Source organism: Calliphora vicina, chromosome X (assembly GCF_958450345.1).
Source record: "Calliphora vicina chromosome X, idCalVici1.1, whole genome shotgun sequence".
Lineage (NCBI taxonomy): Eukaryota > Metazoa > Arthropoda > Insecta > Diptera > Calliphoridae > Calliphora > Calliphora vicina.
The window spans coordinates 4,996,018-5,019,910 of NC_088785.1; the positions used below are offsets into that span (position 1 = coordinate 4,996,018).

General features: G+C 29.7%; 2 protein-coding genes across 2 annotated transcripts in view; one reads left to right on the top strand and one right to left on the bottom strand.

Annotated features, from left to right (window-relative positions):
* Nucleotides 1-737: 737 nt before the first annotated feature.
* On the bottom strand, nucleotides 738-15,939 carry Arl4 (ADP ribosylation factor-like 4). The gene is made up of 5 exons (XM_065514685.1): nucleotides 15,659-15,939; nucleotides 2,897-3,028; nucleotides 2,594-2,811; nucleotides 2,432-2,534; nucleotides 738-1,660 (listed from the first exon to the last, which is right to left on the bottom strand). The coding sequence occupies exons 2-5, from the start codon at nucleotides 2,948-2,950 to the stop codon at nucleotides 863-865; spliced, it is 1,173 nt and encodes a 390-aa protein (XP_065370757.1). The 5' UTR covers nucleotides 2,951-3,028; nucleotides 15,659-15,939; the 3' UTR covers nucleotides 738-862.
* Nucleotides 15,940-23,276: 7,337 nt separating this feature from the next.
* LOC135962823 (transcription factor Sp2-like) overlaps nucleotides 23,277-23,893 on the top strand; it is a 63,164-nt gene continuing 62,547 nt past the window's right edge. The window contains exon 1 of the mRNA XM_065514720.1: nucleotides 23,277-23,616. The gene's annotated coding sequence lies outside the window, so the exon portion shown is untranslated. The remainder of the gene's footprint in view (nucleotides 23,617-23,893) is intronic.

The following is a 23,893-nucleotide window of genomic DNA, read 5'->3' on the forward strand; positions in this document are numbered from 1 at the left end:
AAATAATTTTTTTTTTCTTTTTAACAATTTTTACACATTTCAAACAGCTTCTGACAAATTCACAAATCGAACACAAATTGTTTTTCTAATTTGGACAGGACAACGTCTGTCGAGTCAGCTAGTATTAAATATTTTGTATAATCTAATTTAACCTCCAAAACATATTTAAAAATTTTTTTTTAACTCAAACACCGTATAAAGAACCAAAATATAAAATAATGGACAATAGTCTTTGCCACACATTTTCAACTGTTCTTTTTTATGGTTTTGTTTTTTTATTACACGAAATGAAGAAATTTCTTAAATGCATGTGGCTTTATTCAATTTGATTAAAATAAAATAGTTACATTTAACGAAATTTCTTCAATTCTAAATGCCATTCATCATTTCTACATACCTTTAGTATGATGTTGCTGAAGTTTTAGGTTTTGCTACACTTACACGTCACAATTTTTCGCGTTTCGTACAATTTTATTATATTTATTTATTGCCAATAAAAAGTAACATAATAAGCAAAAGTAAATTCCTGAGTAATACATAAACTAATACTGTTATTTAAGTAAATCTATAAATATTTAATTAAATACATAACATTTTAACTAATTGGCTCCCCAGCCAAATCTAAAATAAGAAAAAAATTAATAATAAGTGTCCCAGAAGTAATAACCAAGTAACAAAAAATAGAGCGATATAAATTGAAATAGAAATACATAAATAAATTGCAAATTACAAACGCATTTCATTAAAAATCATAGCGTTCATAGCATTGACCATATTAAGTTTTTTACTTATTATTATTATTATTATTTTCATTCTTAAATATTTAACATGATTTACAATATATGTCCGGTTTTGATAAATATTACCGTCGCTTCTTATGGATTTTTTGAATTTTACGACGTTTTAGAATCATGTCATATAAAGCTTCAAGACCTTCTTGTAGTCCTTCGCCTGTAATAGCACATGCTGGTTGTATATACCAGCCCTTGTATTGAGTTGAAATGCTGCTAGTATTGGTGCACGTCTTTGTGTTGCTATTTTGAAATATTGTTGTTGAATTATTTATATTAGATGTTGTGGCAGATGACGTCAATTTCGAAATATTGTCATTATAATGGCTAGTATTGTTAGTGATGGTACAGCTGCTGGGCATATTTGATGAGGTTGGAGTAGATACTAATGAGGATGGAGAGGACTGATGCGTTACTAATGTAGTTTGTAATTCATGTGGTACTAGAGATTTTTGTGAAGTATGTTGTTGGTTTAATTTAAGTTGCTGTTGTTGTTGGTAATGATAGGAGTCTATCAATGAAGTTGATGAATAATTTTGTAATGAGGGCGCTTTACTTTTAATGTCATTAATTACGCGGGTATTTTGTTGATTGGATGGTGAAGATGAAGATAGTTTTGAATTTATAACTGCCGAAGATGTGTTCCCAATTCCTATTTCCCCATAACCGTAATCTTCGTTTTCATTTTCTGTGGCTTTTGCGGAAGCGACAATGTTGCCAGTTGATGAGGAACAGGATTTTAAAACTGAACGTATATTCAACGAATTTGGTGAAAGCAGTTCATGCAATCCTAAAAGCTTTTCCAATTCTTTAGGTTCGCGTGCACCAGGTAGGTCTTGTTTATTAGCCAATATTAAGACTGGAACGCCCTGAAAGTACAATATTATATGCACAAACATTATATGAATTTTGTATATATGAACGTTCAACCTAAACACACTATAAACGTGATTAATTATAGTTTTATAGTTTCAACTCGTCTATCTTTTAAACATTTTTTATAAATAATTTAAGTCTTTTTGAAATTGCCGTTATAGATAAATACCACTACCGTAATAAGCCAAGCTTGGTATCTAGTATCAGCTTTATTTTGAGAATTTTCATAATTTATATTCCGTAAACTCATCAATTCTACAATTTTTAAATGATATAAATGCCGAAATTAAAAATTCTCCCTACTGGCGGAATGCCAGCAGAATCGCTAAGTACTATGGAATATATCCATTTAATTTTGCATAATAATATTTAATAAAATAACGAAGCTTTTTGTCCTTTAAGGATAACACTATTGGTTATCGATTCGCTAATTGCTATAGAATATATCCATAAATTTTGCATAATAATATTTAATAAAATAGCGATAGGGTAATTATAAGAAAATATATTTATGTGTTCAATGTTCTTAATTGTGAACACTGAAGAATTTCAGGCCCTATTAACTTAAGAAAACTCAACAACTTATAAAGAATATAATCATTAAAAAATTAACATTAAATTTTTTTCTTCTTAAAATGGGAAAATAATTGATCTATTTACTAATCTTGTTCAGTTTTTATAGTTAAAAAGTTCCTCCTAATGCAACATTAGTTTATCAGAAATTAATATCTAATAATAAATTGGATTAAAATATAAACGTTTACTTGATTATCAGGGCATTTTGCAGTGCGCATAAGTTCCATTTTAGCTTCTTCCATACGCTCTACATCTACAGAATCTACTACAAAAAGAATACCGTCCGTACAGCTGTAAAATGAAATGTAAATATATGACATCTATAGGAGACAGAAAATATAATCAATTACCGTGTATAACTCCTCCATAGAGGTCTTAGTTTTTCCTGTCCTCCCACATCCCACACCAGAAACTGCACTCCTTTTGCCTTACCCACCATTCCTTGGACTTTTTCACAGTTAAAACCAATAGTGGGAACAGTATTCAAATATTGGTCAAATTTTAATCTATACAAAGCAGTGGTTTTTCCAGCTGAATCAAGACCCAACATTACGACGTGTAATGTACCCTATAGATAAAACAAACTTATTTAATAGTCAAACACAAACACTATTTTCACAACTAATTAATATTATCGTTATACTCTACTTTACCTGGGATGGTAAGGCATCCAGGAAATTACCATTTTTTCCCATCGTCGTACCCATTTTATATGATTAGATTACAAATCATTAAAAGATCCACATAAAAATTTTCTTTACTTCAGGTTGCAATCCATTTCGATCCTTAAAAAAATTTGGAACAAATCTAGTTTATGGGCGCCAGGGGAAATAAAAATCTTTTTGTTTTCCAAAATCAGCTTCAGCTTGTTTTCCAAAAGAAGCTGATATTGGAAAACAAAAATTGTTTGTCGCCGGTCCATATTGCTTGTGTATAATATAAACAAATTTTAGTACAAAAAAATTCAAAGCTGCAAACAAACTGCAGCGTGGAAACCATAAACTGCCAAAAATATGCGCAGTAGAAAATACAAACAATGGAAATATGGAAGATGCTAAATGTAAAATTCGAAATGAAACCACTTTCAGTTTTCAAAGTGGAATTGATATTTCTTTGTAATTATTTGTTTTTCGAAAATTTGTTGTCTATATCTGTACCAAAAACTTTAATATAAACAAGTAAGAGTGCTATATTCGGCTATGCCGAATCTTATATACCCTTCACCTTTGTTGTGGATGCATTATTATTTTTTATAATTAGTATATATGTATGTACATTACCCACTTTCAGCGTACAGCATTCTAAATTTATCAAGAACACAAAAAACAATAACAACGCCAAACGAAACAAAACACCAAAAGAAAAAACGAAAACAAAATACGCAAGACAATGAAACCAACACACATCCAAACATACGTTTAATTGTATAAAAAACAACAACAACGCCAAAAGAAACAAAACACAAAAGAAAAACAAAATACGCAAAGCATGCACATCCAAACAAAACGTATGTTTGGATGTGCATGCTTTTGACAAAAAAACAACACACAACCAAACAAAAGTTTAGTTGTATAAAAAACAACAACAACGCCAAAAGAAACAAAACACAAAAAAAACAAAATACGCAAAGCATGCACATCCAAAAACATACGTTTTGTTGCTTTTTTGTCAAAGCATGCAATACATTGTATTTTTTGATGAAATTTTCAGAGGTTGTCTCGGATTTTTGCTCATATCTCCGTTATTTATGGACGGATTTTGCTGATTTTAAATAGCAAAATTCTCGAAAGTATGTCTGACAGAATTGTTGAAGATTTGGATCGCGGAGATATCTGGGGCCTTCAGAAAATTGATTTCAACAGACAGACAGACAGACAGACAGACATACAGACAGACAGACAGACAGACAGACAGACAGACAGACAGACAGACAGACAGACAGACAGACAGACAGACAGACAGACAGACAGACAGACAGACAGACAGACAGACAGACAGACAGACAGACAGACAGACAGACAGACAGACAGACAGACAGACAGACAGACAGACAGACAGACAGACAGACAGACAGACAGACAGACAGACAGACAGACAGACAGACAGACAGACAGACAGACAGACAGACAGACAGACAGACAGACAGACAGACAGACAGACAGACAGACAGACAGACAGACAGACAGACAGACAGACAGACAGACAGACAGACAGACAGACAGACAGACAGACAGACAGACAGACAGACAGACAGACAGACAGACAGACAGACAGACAGACAGACAGACAGACAGACATGGCTTAATCGACTCCGCTATCTATAAGGATCCAGAATATATATACTTAATAGGGTCGGAAAATTATATTGTGGAAATTGCAAACGGAATGACAAACTTATATATACCCTTCTCACGAAGCTGAAGGGTATAAAAAGTAGTCAAATTAAAATCAGAAATACAGAATTATTAAATATTTTTGGAATTAATAAATTACACGGAATCTGAAGAACCTACAAAATTGAAACCATTCCGAACAAAATGTGTGACAGGCCTGATAGTTGGCGTATGTACCTGCGACGTGAATGTAATAAGAATGGTACTGAATTAGGAGTGTATAGATTATAATGATCGTGTGTGATGTTTTAGGCTAAGATTGAGGCGAAAACTAGGCTCCCAATAAGTATTAAATGAATATGACTCTGATTGTTTTTTGCTATTGTCAAATGGTTTATTGTAGAGTTTCCAAAAAACTGAAGAATTTCAAAACCGCGGTTTCGGATTTAAAAAATTGAATTGGTTTCGGTTTTACTTCAGTTATAGAAACAAAATCAGTTAATAATATAGGAAATGCTATACAAATTTAAAATTGAACTGGATAAAGGAAAATTGGTACTCTTTCCTTTAATGGTACTTTTTTAATATGTATACTAAATTAGTAACATTAACGTCGGCTAATATGCTTCTCAGTAAATAAATAATCAAGAATTGGGGGCTCAATGGTATTATAATACCAAAAAGGGAGAACTAAACTAAACTAAGGAGTTTCGTTCTTAAAATTTTAGGGAACATTGTATTATTATTTACTTATTTTTAATGTATAATATTAGTGCATTTTTTTGCTCAGGTTATTTTCTATGTAATATGAATTTTTGTATGGCCTTTTTGGCTCTATATTACATGAATAAATAAAAAAACAAATTAATAAATTATACTTTTTGAATTTTCTATAATACTGAAACTAGAATCAGGAAATTAATTTGATTTCAAACATGGTACTTTTTAGTTGGCTGATATGCTTCTGAGTAGAGGAAGAATCAATTTCCTTCTTCGAATGTCATTATTTTTAAATTTCAATAATAATGAACCTATAAGCGAAAATTAAACACATATGATACTGACCGAGTTAGAATCTAAAAAAGGGATTCACAGGTACTCTTCTCCAACTATAAGACATTTTAGCTATTTTATAATAATGACAAAAAATGTGACTTTAGCTATAATAGTGGACCCAGAATCATGATGCTGAGTGGGAATACAAAATGTGGGTATTTATTGAACTTTTTGTATTCTAATAATACGTTACAAATGAATCAACTTTACAATGAATCAATTAACATGAAACTAGAGACATGTTATCCTGAATTGGTAATAATTCACAAAGGGAGACTTAATAGTACTATATCTTTCTTTCAATATGACTAATTATGGACCATTCATAATAAAATTTGGTGACAGGAATTCCGTATATTCGGAGCAAAACTTGTGTAGATACTAGGGTATTCAATCGATTAACCGTTAACCGATTAATTTTGGTCAGTTAACTGTTCGGATAATTTAAAATTGACGATTTTCAAATAACAAATAAACCGATTAATTTGTGTCGATTAACCGAATTTTTTTTTTTTGCTCTTTATATAATAAAATTTCCGCGGGATATTTTTTCCATTTTCAACATTGAATAGAAAAAATGGGAAAATGGAAAAAACTCCCTCGGATTTTTTATTCACAATTGGGCTGATAGTTTTAACACACCCATTTTATTTCTTAACTCGTGAATATTCCCTTCTAGCAATAGTCTTTTGAAGTATAGTACGAAAACTGAAACTAAGGAATTTGGAAATTACCTTTTTTCTAGAATGTTCTATGATGAACTTTGTTCTAATGAATCGGATGATGACATGGTAATAGACGAAATTAAAGACATTACTACAATCAGTGATAGAGTTTCAAGTCAAGATTTATTAAAACTAAAAGGAAAGCATTTAAATTATATTATTTTTTAAAAGATTATTTCAGAAGATCGCCCTAAATCCCTAATAAATACACACGTGTATATATTTATTTATTGTTTTGTTGAATTGTTATTTTTTGTCAATTTAAAATTAAAATAGAAATTATTCGGTTAATCTAATAATTTAAAATTAACCTATTATGTTTTATTCATACCTAATCACTGCTGGGATCAGTTTCTTTTTTTTCTTTATTTCGTTTTATTACCTCTTGGTTTGGGAACTGATTTAAATTGTATTAAAAAATACTCAATATGTTAATTCTTTTTTTTACTTATTTATGTATTTATACCCTACACCACCATAGTGGGGGGGTATTATGCGTTTGTGCAGATGTTTGTAACGCCCAAAAATATTAGTCTAACCTACCTTAAAGTATACCGATGGACTTAGAATCACTGAGTCATCTGAGTCGATTAAACGATGTCCGTCCGTCTGGTCGGCTGGCTGTCCATGAAAACCTTGTGCGCAGAGTACAGGTCGCAATTTTGAAGATATTTCGATCAAATTTGGTACATATTATTTTTTCGGCCCAAGGACCAAGCCTATTGAAACTGGCTGAAATTGGTCCATTATTTCACCTAGCCCCCATACAAATGTCCTTCCGAAATTGGACTTTATCGGTCATAAATGTTTAATTTATATAGGTATCTACTGACGGACGGACATCGTTTAATCGACTCAGAAAATGATTCTGAGTCGATCGGTAAACTTAGATGAATTATTGAATGGAAAAGTTTGTTTTTCATTTCTAAATTTTGAATTTTTCTTCTGAAAATAAATTAAAAGAAAAAACCGAAGAATAATTGTTTGTATAATAAATATTTTATTTATTTATCTTCAATTAATATAACCAAGCCTTAGGGGCCATTAATGGCTAATAAAAGCTACTAAATAAAATAATTAAATATATTAACTTTTAACAAAAATAGTATAAATAAATATAGTTAAAAACAAGTAATTACAAAATTATTAACATTTTTTTCTTTTAAGCAAACATTTAAATAAATATAAATGTATATATAATTTAATAAAAAAAAATGTAGTTATCAGACCCTTTTTTAAAAAATCATTAAGATTTAATAATAAAACAAAAATTATAAAGCATGAAAGTGTATATCTTTGAGGAATAGTGTGTAACTACATAATTCATTAGTTTCCTTCGGAAGGTATAAGGCGAAAATGAGTAACATCTTAAATCCCTAGGTAGTGTATTCCATATTATTGATAATCTTATTTGGAATGATCTTTCAAATATTGCGGAATGAAAAAGTGGATATAAAAATTGAGGGTTCCTATCAGAATTTTTCAAATGAAAGTTGTCTACTATATAATCAGGGAACCGTTTACAAAAATCTTGTTAAAAAATATTAATAACCTTATTATGAAATGAACATCGAAGAAATCTGTCCTTAAAGGGAGTTACATGGTGACGTATTCCCAAATGAAAAACAAATCTCATTATTCTATTGAAAATTATTTTAAATGTAGCATATTCACGTAGTACCAGAAATCTAATATCTTTAAATTTATTTTATAATGTACTAGCTGAACCCGGTCCGCGTTGCTGGCATTTAGAAATCATCTGTTTTACATTGCATTTCGATCTAGATTTTAATATACAGCGTTATCGGAAAAAGTCGGTAATCCAACATTCAATGTTAATACATGTGGTGGCATTTCGGCTAGTTCCAATGAATTCAAAAATTCAGTAGGACAATTGACGGCTTGTTCTTCGTTCATTACTGCGTCAATCGATTTGTATTTTATTGTTTCGCCAGGCACTTTCAATTGTATTTGGTCATCGAACTTGTTAACATCATAATTTTTTGATTAAAAGTAGATTTCATATGGAAATTTCTTATTCATGCACCTAATATGCAAGAGTAAACAAAATTGTTTATCACAGACCGAAAATCAAAAATCTGAAGATTCCGCGAAAATTTTATCAAAATGGGTCCAGCCATTTTTGAGTCCATACGGAACATACATATGTACACTCAATTATTTTTATGAAATATATGGCATTAGCGGTATAATGTAAAAATTGGATTTTTACAGGCCCCTCCGCCCACAGACCGAATATTAAAAATCTGACTATTCAGTGTTACCCGCTGGGCTATTCTGAAGATTCCCTGAAAATTTCATCAAAATCGATCCAGCGGTTTTTTATATACATATATAGATGGCATTAGCGGTATAATGTAAAAATTTGATTTTTACACGCCCCTCCGCCCACAGACCGAAAATCAAAAATCTGACTTTAGAGTGTTCTGAAGATTCCCTGAAAATTTCATTAAAATCGGTCCAGCTGTTTTTGAGTTCATTGGGAACATACATCCATTTTTATATATATTGATGAAAAATGTTTGTATGAGAAAATTCGAAAATCTTCTTTACGAAAGTCCGAATGGACCTAATGTTATATTTGAGGTATCTAAAACCATATTCATAAAATTTCCTTTCCAATGATACCAGTTATCATTCTCTGACGCATTGAAAAACAACATGGCATTGCCAGAAGTGAAAAATCAAGTACCTTTAATAATTAAACCGAAAGAAAAACAAAAAATTTAAAAAACGAAAGACGATTTAAATAAAAAAGTAGATCCAATAAATTTTAAAATAACAAACATTGAAAATAGAAAAAATGGTACATTAGTGATACAAAGTGAAAATATAGATGAAAGAGAAAAAATAAAAACCGCGATTGAAACCAAAATGAGTGAAAGGTATGATATAAAAGTCCCAAATGAGATCGAAATGTCTATTGTCTTAACTGATATGAGTTTTAAATATGAAGAGAGAGATCTGATTGAAAAATTAAAAAAACAAAATCAGATTTTGGAAAACAGCAAGATTGAACTAATTAAAGTGTTTGAAATTAAGAGAAATAATAGAACCGCAAAATTAAAAATTGATAGTGAAACATACCCAAAAATAGTATCGGCTCAAAAGCTCAACGTCGGATGGGAGAAATGTAGAGTTTTTGATGGAACATAAATAATACAATGTTTTAAATGCAAAGGTTTCAATCATAAATCTGTGGACTGTAAAAATGATGAAGTATGTTTTAGATGTAATGGAAACCATAAAACAAAGGAATGTAATAAAGAATATATAAATAAATGCATTAACTGTATCAGAAGTAATAAGAGGCTGAATTTGGGACTTGACGAGAATCATGCAACCATAAGTAAAGAATGTCCGGTGTCCCAAAATAAATTAAAGTTAAAAAAGAGAAGAATGGGATTAATGGATTAACAATTAAAGAGTATACATGGAATTTTCACTAACATACAAAACCTAACTAACAACTTTAATCAGATGGAAGCAATTGCAAATACGGATAAACTAGATTTTATTATATTAACGGAAACTCATTTAACAGAAAGAGTATATGAAGATGAAATACAATTAGAAGGATATCATCAATTTGCAACATTATCAAACTCTACGAGAACAGGTGGATAAATCATATATTTCAATAAAGAATGGCAATTCAGAACTTAGTGAAAAAACAACGGATATAATTGTTGCAGGAGATTTTAATATTGATTGGGCCAAAGAAAATGCATATAAGAAGAAGTTAGAACAGATCATTAATGATAATATATTAAAGCAAGTGATAAAAGAATATCATAATATTAATAGGCAAGTTGATTTCTTTAGACCCCTTTTACGCTCACATTATACATTAAATTTCGGCAAGATATATACCATTTTAAAGGGATTTATTCACAGAAGTGCAGAATATATATTTTATTGAAATCGGTTCAGTTTTTTAGGAGTTATAAGCGTTTAAAGAAGTTACTAACACATATGCAAAAACGTGTACATGTGAACCTTAAGCTAAAAAGTAAACAAAGCAATGCATGTTTGTCCAATTTGTCGTTGTAAATAAATAAGAGAAACAATTTAACAGTTGATTGATTTCGCTCTGTTTTAAGTGATAGTTGTTATAGAAAACAAAGAAGAAGACCTTAGTAATTTAAAGTCGCCTTAAAAAATATATTTTGAAGATGTTTTTTGTATTTTCTAACTATCAAAGGTTTATAAAACAAAATTTCCATTCAAAATTTGTTTTATAAACCTTTAACAAATTTAAAAACTGTTTATGCATATGGGGTTAAATATGTAATTGTACATACAAGTAAATAGTTATTTTATAATATGTGCAGAACTATATTTAATTGTGACGGTTTTCAAACTTTATACGAATCAATTACTTCTCACTGCATGAATTTTAATCGAAAATGGGACGGGTCGGAAAAAATGTCGAGTGGTCTCCCATACAAAGTACATAGTAGTTATTTCTTACCGCATAGCTCTCTTACCAATTTACACAGATTGGCTGCAAATGGTCGGGATTGCATTAGTGGTTGTGGCACAAAGTAAATAATTAATTTTGAATATCTGGAGAACTATTTATAATTCTAAAAGAATTTAAACTCTGTATCAATCAATTTATCCATTCTACGGAGGTTAGCTAAAAACGAATTTATTCCCTGTTCCCTGTTCGAAGTTTAGCTAAGCTTGATATTTACATAAAATGTTTAAAAATCTCCCATACAAAATTAGTTAGTTATTTTCGAATATCAAGTGAACTGTAATTGAGAGATTCTTATTTTCGTATTTCCATTCATATTTTTTTTTTAATTTTACTAGGTTAGGGGTAGCGAAGTGCACCGGGTTATGCTAGTACAAGAATAACACGTAATTCAAGAACAATAATTGACTATGTTATAACAAATAAAATAAATATGAAAGTAAATAATAGTAAAAAAAATAAAATATCTGATCACGAAATAATTGAAATTGCAATAAACAATGAGAAAAAAAAACATTCAAATAAAAAAGAAATAGAGTTTTTTAAATACAACAAAAATAGATTTCAAAGAGAAGTTAATGAAATAAATTATGATGATAGCCAAGATCTGAACAATAATGTAAATATTTTTGATGAAACTATTGAAAACGCAATAAAAAGATTATCAGTAAAGAAGACAGTAAATGAGAATAGTTTAAAAAATAAATGGTTTAATAGGCAACGTTTAAAAAATGACAAAATAATAAAATATAATATCGCAAAAGCCGAAAACACATATGCAGCATGGAATAACTACAAAATGGCAAGAAACATATATAAAATAAAGCTTGAAAATGAAAAAAAATACATATATTAACAGGCATATAAGCAAAACCAAAGATCAAAAAGAAATGTGGAAAAACATTAAAGACTTAGTCCTAAGGAAAAACCGATCTGTGATATTTAATAATATAGAATATAATAACAATTGTGATATAGCGAACCAGTTTAACGAATATTTTGTGAACAGTATTAAGGAAATTAGAGATAATATAGAAAATGTGCAATATTTAAATGAAATACATGTGATAAATGTTAAATTTAAATTTCGTGCAATATCAAATATAGAACTTAAAACTATTGGTGTTTTCTTTTCTGACACAAAATGTTGCCTATATATTTTGTACCATTTATTAAATGTTACCCATACCCTCATAATGTGTTGCATTTTTAACGATCACAATAGAACAAAAATCATTACCATTTATGCAATTTTCTTTTATGTAGCTTCGAAATATTATAAAACTATACTTTTTGCTTACATAAAAAGTGGTGCATTGATAAAATTGAGGGTGAAACATGTAGCATATATTTAGGGTTTTAGGGTAACATTATTAGAAAAGAACACGACCAAACTACATTTTTTTTTTAGAAAAGAACACAAAGAAGGGTAAAATGCTGAATAAATGCATCATTTATGCCAGAAAAGAAAACACCATATGCCTAAAAAAGAAACCAGATTTTAAAAATTTAAATATTCATATTATCTTAGATAATTGGAATTTAATTGGAGATGTTGTACTGAAAATAGTAAATACATCGTTGGAAACAGGAATTTTTCCAGAAAATTGTAAAACATCAATGGAAACACCAATTGAAAAGGTGACAAAAACAAATAAATGTGAAGAATTTCGTCCGATAAATGCATTAAAACTATGTGAAAAAATTCTGGAAAAAACTGTTTAGATACAACTAGAAGATTACTTAGAAACAAATAATTTATTATCAAAATATCAATCCGGGTTTAGAAGAAGTTTTTCGTGTGAAACATCAGTGAATTATGTTATAAATAGATGGAAAAATATTAACAAAAACAACAAAATTATGGCTATATTTCTCGATTTTAAAAGAGCTTTTGAGATGTGTGTGAAGATAAATTCGTATTTAACTAGTAGAGACATAAACCACATTTTGTAACAGAGATTATTTTGCAGTTAACAGTGCACTGTTATGCATTTAACAGAGATAGTATTTAAGAGGTAGTATATTTAGGAGGCTAATACAGGAGAATGGAACCAAGTCCATGACCAAAACTATATTGAAGTGGTACTCCATGAGGTCTGTAATAATGAAATATCTAAAATATTTATAGAATTTACAAATTTGGATGTCTGTTTCGAAAACAAATTCTTTAGAGGATCATTGGTAAAAATGTCCATTTTTGGAATGGTACACGTAACACACTATATACGTTTGGTAGTCCAAGGGGTGCCTAATGATGCACTATTAGTGGGATAGCTGAACTAATTTTGGGATTTGAGAAAATTGACTTTCAAAAAAATATGATTTTTTAAAAAATTCTTTAGGGGATCATTGGTAAAAATGGCCATTTTTGGAATGGTACACGTAACACACTACATAGCTTTGGTAGTCCAAGGGGTCCCTAATGATGCAGTATTACTGGGAAAGCTGAACTAATTTTGGGATTTCAGAAAATTGACTTTCAAAAAAATATGATTTTGAAAAATTCTTTAGAGGATCGTAGGTAAAAATGGCCATATTTGGAATGGTACACGTAACACACTAAAAAGTTTTGTTGAAACAGTGTATTGACAACAAAAGATTTTATTTTTATTAAAAATTGGAATAATATGCATTTTGAAGTAAAATATAACAAAATATGCATTATACATAAAATATGCTCTAACAAATCGATGCCATTTTACAGCAAAATGTGTGATTCTGATAAATAATTAGTCTGCATTGTATTTGGATTTGCTAGAAAAAACACGCATTTGCATATACAGTGATGGCCAGGAATTTAAGACAAAAATTGTTTGCTAAATTCCATGTAATTGTCAATTATTTTTTCAAATATTCCCACAAATATGTATGCATGAGGACTGTTTTAACACACAAGTGTGTTTTATTCGACTGTGTCAATTCATAAATTTTCACCATGAACACATACAATTTTTCTACAACTTGACCAAACATTTTTTTTTAAATAAACATATTTTCTCACATTTATATCATTATAATTTTATTATTATAAAATATTCGGACCAAATTTCGTATTTCTAGTTCCATTAGTTTCGGTCATATCATGTTATTAACAGCGGATGTTCGTTGATGTGGGTCAACGTATTTCCACATATCTTTGTCCATATATGTTTTACCGATTTTTCCAAACATTTTTCAGAAACTAGAAACATTAATAATAAATTTGATACCCTTAAAGGTCCTTAAAGGTCGCACTTAAAATTCAGTTGATGAAAAAATTCAATTATTTGTCTTAAATTGGTGGCCACCACTGTAAATCCGACCCCTACTAATATTTTATTATTTTGTTATAAAATAATACTTTTTTTTGTTTAAAACACTACAACTATTATATAATATTAGGATATTATGGCAATATGACTAATAGCAGACCGCGTGAATAACCCAATTTACCTACTTTAAATTCTTATAACTCTTAAATTAAGAGAGAGCGGTCAAAAATTATAATTATGAGAGCTATCAAAACCATAAAAATTATTAAAATTCAAGCTGTTTCGATGATCTTGATTTATATCACAATCTTAAGTAATTAATTAGAAAATTTAAACTCTATGCATCTTATAATAGGTGAATTAAATAAATCAAGTTGTTCCTTAATATCATTAGTTCGGTATAACACCGTAAAATCCACATGAAGTAAATGTTCTTCAATAGAAGCAATGTCAGCATGCTTATAGTCCCTAAAATATGTAGTATCATACATATATATTAAAGGAGTGCGGAAGGAAACATATATCAATGAGTGATGAGAAATGATCGGTAGCTGAAACTGAGCTGAGATACCAACAGACATATTTTGACTAATAAGAAAGTAATCAATGAGAGAAGTTGATTGATGAATAGTCATAATGGGAGGGAATTGAATTATGCCAAAATTTAAGAACGTATCTTCAGCAAAGTATGTGAATATCATCAGACTTAAATTTAAAAGATTATAGTTAAAGTCACCTACTAAAATAATGTTATCATGACGAACAAAAGGATCTCCAAAATATTGATCAAATAAGTACAAATTCTCCCTAGGAAGCTAAGTAACACCAATCAATATATTGACAGCTCCAAGATAAGTCTTAACAAATAAACCCTCACATATGAAATATTCATAGCATCTATAAACAGGTTTGAATTTTATATTATTTTTAATATACATAGCCATGCCACCGATCGCTTCTACATACTGTATATTCCGGAATTAATACAGCACAGTCATAAACAGTATTATCCAACCAAGTCTCTGTAAGCAAATAATATCTAAATGACTATTTCCCATAATCAAAGATAATTCATCAAGCTTGCATGATCTTTCAGAGGGACAAAGACTCTGTGCATTCATTTTGAAAATGAAAAACAGACTTGCGCAACTAAATTGCCTAGTGTGAAAGAGGCCTTAGCGATTTTACTAGTTAGGATTTATTTCTACACTTTTTCCAAGGATGACAAATTAGGTAGCTAAATAAATCCTAACCTAGTATCAAATAAAAATATGGGGTTTTAAAACAAATTTCTAACTTGTACAAGTTTTCTTTAATGACCCATAACACGGGAAAGCCTGATATCATAAGAATAAAATAGTTATAAAAAATTAATACCATTCATCCGACATATTGTGAGTAAACAGAAATCTTCCACGAATTATCGTGAAAGATTTTTACCTAGAAATCAAAAAAAAAATTATTCAAGTTTTATATTTGAAGTAAAATATGGACTGGCGACAAAAATAAAATATAACATCATGTTCAACATAAAAAGATGTACCTCTGGTAAAAATTTGCCAAAAAAAAATTACAACCATCAGTAACAATTGTTTTTTACAAGTAGAATTGTAGTCGGAATTAAGATAAACACATATACAAACACTCCAATCCATATATGTATGTAAGTAAAAATATTGATATTTATACACTAATATACAAATACTTTCATTGCATCAAATATATAAATGTATTCACTTTTCCCATGAACTTATGATTGACAACACTTTAAAATTTAATTATTAAAACAAATATCTTATTAGTTAAAATTTATATATTTCTAATAAAAATTGTGATACTTTATAAAAAAGAGATGATAAATTTAAGACTACTTGATTATTTTTGTTTGATAAAAATAACTGGTAATTAGTGACGTTACCAGATTTACTCATACAGTTTTTGGAAATAAATGTAAAATCTCCGAATACATTTAGTTTGTTGAAGGGATGTAGACTAATCCTATATATCACTCGTCTCCACGTAACATATGCTTGAAAACTTTTATGTCCACAACTGTCAAATGTTATGTGTTCTAGTTAGGGTGCCATTCGGGCTGGATTTTTTTATGTTTGTCCAGTTTTAAGCTAAAATTTAATTTGTCCAGCTAAATAGACATTTTCGACAAAAATATGCATATTATTATACCCTTCACCTTCGTGAGAAGGGTATATATAAGTTTGTCATTCCGTTTGTAATTTCTACATTTTTCATTTCCGACCCTATAAAGTATATATATTCTGGATCCTTATAGATAGCGGAGTCGATTAAGCCATCTCTGTCTGTCTGTCTGTCTGACCGTCTGTCTGTCTGTTGAAATCAATTTTCTGATGACCCCAGATATCTTCGGGATCCAAATATTCAATAACTCTGTCAGACATGCTTTCGAGAATTTTGCTATTTAAAATCAGCAAAATCGGTCCACAAATGGCTGAGATATGAGGAAAAAACCAAACAACCTCGATTTTTGACCAATATCTGGATTACTAATGCATTAATATAGACAATATGGATATCTAATGATAGATATTTCAAAGCCATTTGCAACGTATATAAGACCATAGTAAGTTGGACCTACAATGGGTCAAAATCGGAAAAAAAAAATTTTAAAAGACAAAAAAAATTTTAAAATTTAAAAATTTAAAAAAAAAATTTTAAAAATTTAAAATAACAATCGAAAAAATTTTTTTCCAAAAAATTAAATTTTGTTTACCTAAAAATATTTAAAATTTTAAGTATAATTTGGTGAAGGGTATATAAGATTCGGCACAGCCGAATATAGCACTCTTACTTGTTTATTATTTAAAATTTACTTACTACTAATTAATACACAGTACATAATAACTTTGAAGAATGGAAAAATGCCAAAAAGTTTGATGAATATCTGATGATAATATCAATGCAGAAGAAGAATGTATAAGTGAAGGATTATCAGATATATATTTACATTTGGTGAAAAACATAATGCAGGAATTTCCTACAACTATTTTAGCTCTTCAGAATCCTCTTGTTGTTTTGAGAGTCTATAGACCCCTTTTACAATGCAGAAATTGAAAGACAGACATTTTTCTCATTCTCTTCTGAACTAACCTAAACCCAAAGTATATTTATACAAGTACATGCAAGTGATCAGCAGTTTATTTCATTTTCCTTTGTAAATACTTGTGAGATTGTCAACAATTTTTACTTTGTTGTTTTTCTTTCTATGTTTGTCAACAGTTTTTGACAATCTCACTAGTTTTTACGCAAACAAAGTGAATGTTGTTTTTTTATTGTTGATTTGTTGTAGAGTTGCATGTACTTGTATAAATAAACTTTGCCTAAACCTTTGTACTACACACTCTACCTCTTCAATCCCTCGCCAACAAACTTCGTCTGTCTGCCTTTCAGTTTCTGCATTTTTATACACTTCGCCATGAGTGGCAAGGGTATATATAAGTTTGTTATTCCGTTTGTAATTTCTACATTTTTCATTTGCGACCCCATGGATCGTTATAGATAGCGAAGTCGATATAGCCATGTCCGTCTGTATGTTGAAATCAACTTTCCAAATCCTCTAAATAACTTACAAACATGATTGATACATCAATATCTCCAGAATTCTTCCGGCTCCGTTGCTATTTGAAATCGAGAAAATCGGTCCAAAAATGGCTGAGATATAAGCAAAACACAAAATAGACCATGTATTTTGTTAGTGTTTCATGAAATCATGTACATATATAATAACATAAAAAGAAAACACAAGTTTAGTTGTGTGTTTATATGAAATATAAACACACGACTAGAGAGAGTTGTTTATAATGGCCCATAATCATAGTCAAACTTTAGTGTTTAGTGTCGGTTCTTTTTAAAAACAACTTTAAAATAAAAACCTGCTTTTTATTAATTTGCAATCATAGTCAAAATTAAAGTATGTTTTAAATTTAACCGACTTTAACTGGGTGCTACCGCAAATGTAGAAAATGTTTTCATACAATATACAACAAAAAACAGACAAGTGGCAACGGTGAACAGCTGATATACAAAATTAAAAAAAAATCCAAAAAACGTAAACAATAAAAGTAACCGGGACATCTAAAGAAAGAAAATTGTTTGTTGTGGAAAAATGGAAAAGATAAGATTAATATCATAATTACGATACTTTGGTACTAATTTTATTGATAACTGTTCATTAATTGCAAAATCTCTACCAATATCTTGTAACTTAAAAATTTTTTACTTTGTAACGAACTTTTTTACTCGGCGAAGAACAGTTGATGCTGTTGTTAAACGAGTTAAAAACAACTTCAGCTAGTTTTATATTTAGAGTCGACTTCAACGTCAGAAGTATACTTTAACTTGTCTATGATAGACCTAAAGTCCACTCTTAAGTAAAGTCGAGTTTAATTCTCTTAAAATGTACTTTATTTTTGACTATGATTATGGGCCAATGTGTAATATGTTTGAAATTTTTTATATTTATTGTGGTGACGTATGGCATGAAATGCTTAACATTAACATGATGTTAGTGTTACACCCCGTCTACAACAGGCATGAAATGCTGTTAAAACATGATGTTAAGACTTCATGTTAAATTATTAATATGTTAATGGTGGAGTATCGTACTCATGTCAATATTAAGATATTTCATTATTTTTTGGTTGTCAGCGAAGCAAATTCTATAAAACATGGGAACTGTTCGTATAATCCATTGATTTTAAAAGTTTCTTCAGCGTTAGCATCCATTTTTATTTATTTTTTGTTTTATAGAATTACAAAGCCAATCAATTTTTACACAATTTTCCACATTATTTTACAGCATTTATTTGTTTGTTTGTCGAATGAAAATTGTAAATGAAAAAAAAGCAACAAAATGGCTGCTGTCAAGCTTAAACGTCATTTCATGTTATAATAGAGTTGTTAAAACATATGTTTTAACAACCATGTTAAAACATGAGAAAAACGCTAACATGATGTCTCTATACCTAACACTAACATCGTGTTAGTGTTAATGTTTAGCATTTCATGCCTGTTGTAGACGGTGTGTAACACTAACATAACTTAAAAATTTTTTACTTTGTAACGAACTTTTTTACTCGGCGAAGAACAGTTGATGCTGTTGTTAAACGAGTTAAAAACAACTTCAGCTAGTTTTATATTTAGAGTCGAATTCAACGTCAGAAGTATACTTTAACTTGTCTATGATAGACCTAAAGTCCACTCTTAAGTAGAGTCGAGTTTAATTCTCTTAAAATGTACTTTATTTTTGACTATGATTATGGGCCAATGTGTAATTTGTTTGAAATTTGTTATATTTATTGTGGTGACTTATGGCATGAAATGCTTAACATTAACATGATGTTAGTGTTACACACCGTCTACAACAGGCATGAAATGCTAAACATTAACACTAACACGATGTTAGTGTTAGGTATAGAGCAGCGAAATGCAAACTCACACCACTACAGTTTTTAGATCTTGTAGTTGTATGAGTTGAGAATTATTCTCTGGCAAAAACAAAAACAAATAGCTGAAATAATGAAATAAACAAACATAAAAGCGTAACACAACCTGCTTCTATCAATGCTCATGCGAGACTGACTGTTTTTATACAATGTGTGTGCTTGCGTACATGTGGAAATAAAAACAAGAGAGCTCATTTGAGAGCTCACTGCAGCTCGCTGGTATAGAGACATCATGTTAGCGTTTTTCTCATGTTTTAACATGGTTGTTAAACCATATGTTTTAACAACTCTATTATAACATGAAATGACGTTTAAGCTTGACAGCAGCCATTTTGTTGCTTTTTTTTCATTTACAATTTTCATTCGACAAACAAACAAATAAATGCTGTAAAATAATGTGGAAAATTGTGTAAAAATTGATTGGCTTTGTAATTCTATAAAACAAAAAATAAATAAAAATGGATGCTAACGCTGAAGAAACTTTTAAAATCAATGGATTATACGAACAGTTCCCATGTTTTATAGAATTTGCTTCGCTGACAACCAAAAAATAATGAAATATCTTAATATTGACATATTAATAATTTAACATGAAGTCTTAACATCATGTTTTAACAGCATTTCATGCCTGTTGTAGGCGGGGTGTTAGGTATAGACACATCATGTTAAGCGCACCATACACTATCAAAATACTCATCAAGCACTATGGTAGTATTAGTGAAAATGTCTTTGTATGTGTGACACCGACAACGCTTGATGGAAAATCAAAAACATTTTGATTTTTAGCATGATTGATGTCACTTTTTAATAGTGTATGGTGTTTTCTCATCAATCACGAAGTCATTTACATAAATATTTCAAGGCGTGAGGTTGATGAGTGTGTCGGATGAAGAGAATAATTTTTTATATTACATATTTCACTTATTATTTTAGTTTTTTTCTTTATTCTCAACATGTTGTCGTTATTGCAATTAAAGTTGCATCCGATATTGACATTTTTAAATACAATTTAGTGCAAATAAAAATTAAATATAATTCCCATTGGCGTTAACACCACAAAATCAAAAATAAAATGTAGATTGACGAGTCATCAATCAAGTGTACATCAAAGCATCAAATTACAGATACACGAAAGTGACATCAAGCTTTTTGATAGTGTATGGTGTCCTTAACACGTTTGTTTAACATGTGTTTTAACATCTCTTTTAACATATGTCTCCACGTAACAATTTTTATTGCTACACACAAGCAATAACGTCGGCAGAACAACAGCACAGCACAGCGATTGCATATTGCTTTACTCTTGGTATCCACGTAGCAATATTTATTGCAGTAATTGTCAAATTTGATTGCGTCAATGAAATTTGCGAGTGTAGACAGCAAATTGCCATATGTGATTACCTGAGCAATTAGCAATAAGCTGTCAGTTCAGTTGTCATTAATGTAAAATGTCTTCTTTCTACGATTCGGTACGATTAATTCATACATATTTAATTTATTTAAGAACCAAAAGAAAAAACATAGAAATTAGTGAAAAAATCATTCAACGCAAAATATAAGCAAAATAAACCACAGTTTTTTATAGAACTTCTCGCGTTGAAAATTTTGTATTTGTGACGAACGTTTGCACCACCTAACCCTGCAGCCACACGATCAAGGTTTTCTTGATAGTTTTCTACATATACTGTTTGTCAAAATTTACAAAAATTGAAAGCTGTGACGTAGACTGCACGCAACTTGAAAACAATTTTACTACAAATTGTTTAACAGAAATGTAATCAGCTGTTTTCTTGATTGAAAACTGAAACACAAACTTTAATGAGAAATTGAATGCAAGTTCGTTTCAATTCTTAAAAGTGTGAGTGTATTAGTAAAAAAGTGTGAATGTGTTAAAACTTGAAAGGCAAAACTTGATCGTATAACCCCCAAGTAAAGCAATCAGTAATCACTCTGCTGTTGTTCTGCCGACGTTATTGCTTGAGCTTAGCAATAAAAATTGCTTCGTGGAGACATAGGTTTAGGCGATCAGCTGTTGCTGTTTTTTTTCATTAACTTCCAGGTTGTTTTGTTCACACCGAACTTTATTTCATTACTCGGTTACTTTTATAATACCTTTAATCTGGCGTCTATAGTTCAAACAAAAAGTCAACATTTAGACATTTTGATTTTAAAAATTCGACATTTCGTAGTTAGATTTTTTTCGCATAGTCGACTTTTCGTCTTTTTTTGGTAAATTATGAAGAGTCGTCTTTTCGAACTTTCATAATTAGTCATATGTCCCCTATAATAACAACTTTCGAAATTCATTTTAACGATTATAGATTTCTTAAAAATTATGTTATTTAAATAAAATTCGGGATTGGTCCATAATTAGTCATAGCTCAAATATACATTTTAAATGAAAACTGTTTATAATCATCTATATATATAAAAGTGAATGTGTGTCTGTATGTATGTATGTTTATTATTATTAGTTTGGGATCTATAGACGGCTAAACGGCTGAACCGATTTGCTTGAAATTTTTACAGTATATTTATGTATGTCTGGAAGGAGCTATAGGCTACTTTTTGTTTTGAAATTTTAAGTGGGCGTGGTACCTCCCATACAAAGTTAATTTTTAAAATCAAATATTTAGGAAACTATCATAGCTATAGTCCTCAAATTTTGCATGAGCAATTCCACTGTTTGTTTAAATATTTGCGGCAAAATGGGAGTAGTAGCCACAGAGGGCGTGGCACCTCCCATATGATGATTATTTAAAAAATCTTATATATGGGATACAATAAGAGATAGAATCCATACATTTTGTACGGATATTCTACCATCAATTTTAATATTTAGGACAAGAATGGGCGGACTGAAATAGTGGGCGTGGCACTTCCCAAACAATCTAAATACTAAAATTCATATCTATCTGTATAATTGTAGTATGTAAAGCGTTCAAATTTTGTATGAACTACTTATTTAGGGCAAAATAGCAATAGTGGGCGTGGCACCTCCCATAGATGTGATGAAAAATTATATATAGGGACAGCTATAGCAGCTATCAATATTAATATTTAGTACAGAAATGCGCGGACTACCAAAAATATTAAGTAAATGTTAAAATTTGTATGTATACATTTGAAACCCTTATATATATATATATATATATAAAAGTCAATGTGTGTTTGTTTGTTTGTATGATTGTTTGCGTATTTGTAATGACACTCGACTTACAGTAAGGCAATTAATGAACAATCTAATCGGAGCGACCTTTATAACTGGGAATTATAACTTCGGAAATGCCATTTGATTTTACTCCTATTTGCTTAGTATTTGCAATGATAATTGATAAAGCTCAACGTCAGTGTTTGCAAGTTTGCGGACTAAATCTAGAAAATCCATGTTTTTCACATGAACAGAAACTAATTTTAGATAGACTAAATATATTGTAAATCTTTACGGTACGGGTAGCGAAGCACACCGGGTTTTAGCTAGTCTCTTATAATAATACTGTTGCAATTAAAGATTTTGTTGACAATTTATAAATGTCGACATATTTAACCAAATCAACTTTTTTGGAAATGAGTCGTTTGTTCGACTTTTTGCCAACGACTTATAGAACACTAAAAAGTACGCCATGTTACCGCGAGTATTTTTTTTGTTTTGCGCTTTTCGCAAGTTTTGTTTTGTTAATTGAAAACAACTAATAATGCATAAAAACATTTTTGTGATAAATTATAGAATATATAAAAAAATATGTAAAATTTAACACATGATTTTGAAACTAACCAAATAATACAAATACAGTAAAAGCTGAAAGTGTTACAAAGCATAAAAAGATAAAAAAAATACATGAAACTTCATAAAAGTGGAAAATAACAAAAAGGCGTACAAAATCAACACAAAATATCTCAATTTGTATTATTATTCTTATAGTTTTTCAAATAAATTACACATAATTTGATAATATACCTAGATAATTTTATTAAAAACCAAAAAAATAAAGCAAAAACACAACATATTTAATAACAAAAGGTAAACTAAAGGAAAGGGTACATACATATGTATAAAGCTAGATAAAGGAAATGCACCTAAAAGGAATATACATATTTTCTACCTGATAGGATTAAAGTTGAATTGAGTTTTAAGATTATTCTGAAATTGTAAAAACATTAGCTGGATGTTAAATTCTAGTTGCTAATTAATTACAAAACATCACTCTTGGTCTCATTCATTGTTTACGCTCATTCATTATTGTTTACGCTACTAAAACAAGCTCATTCTTGGATAATTGTTTTTGGTGAAAGTGGCT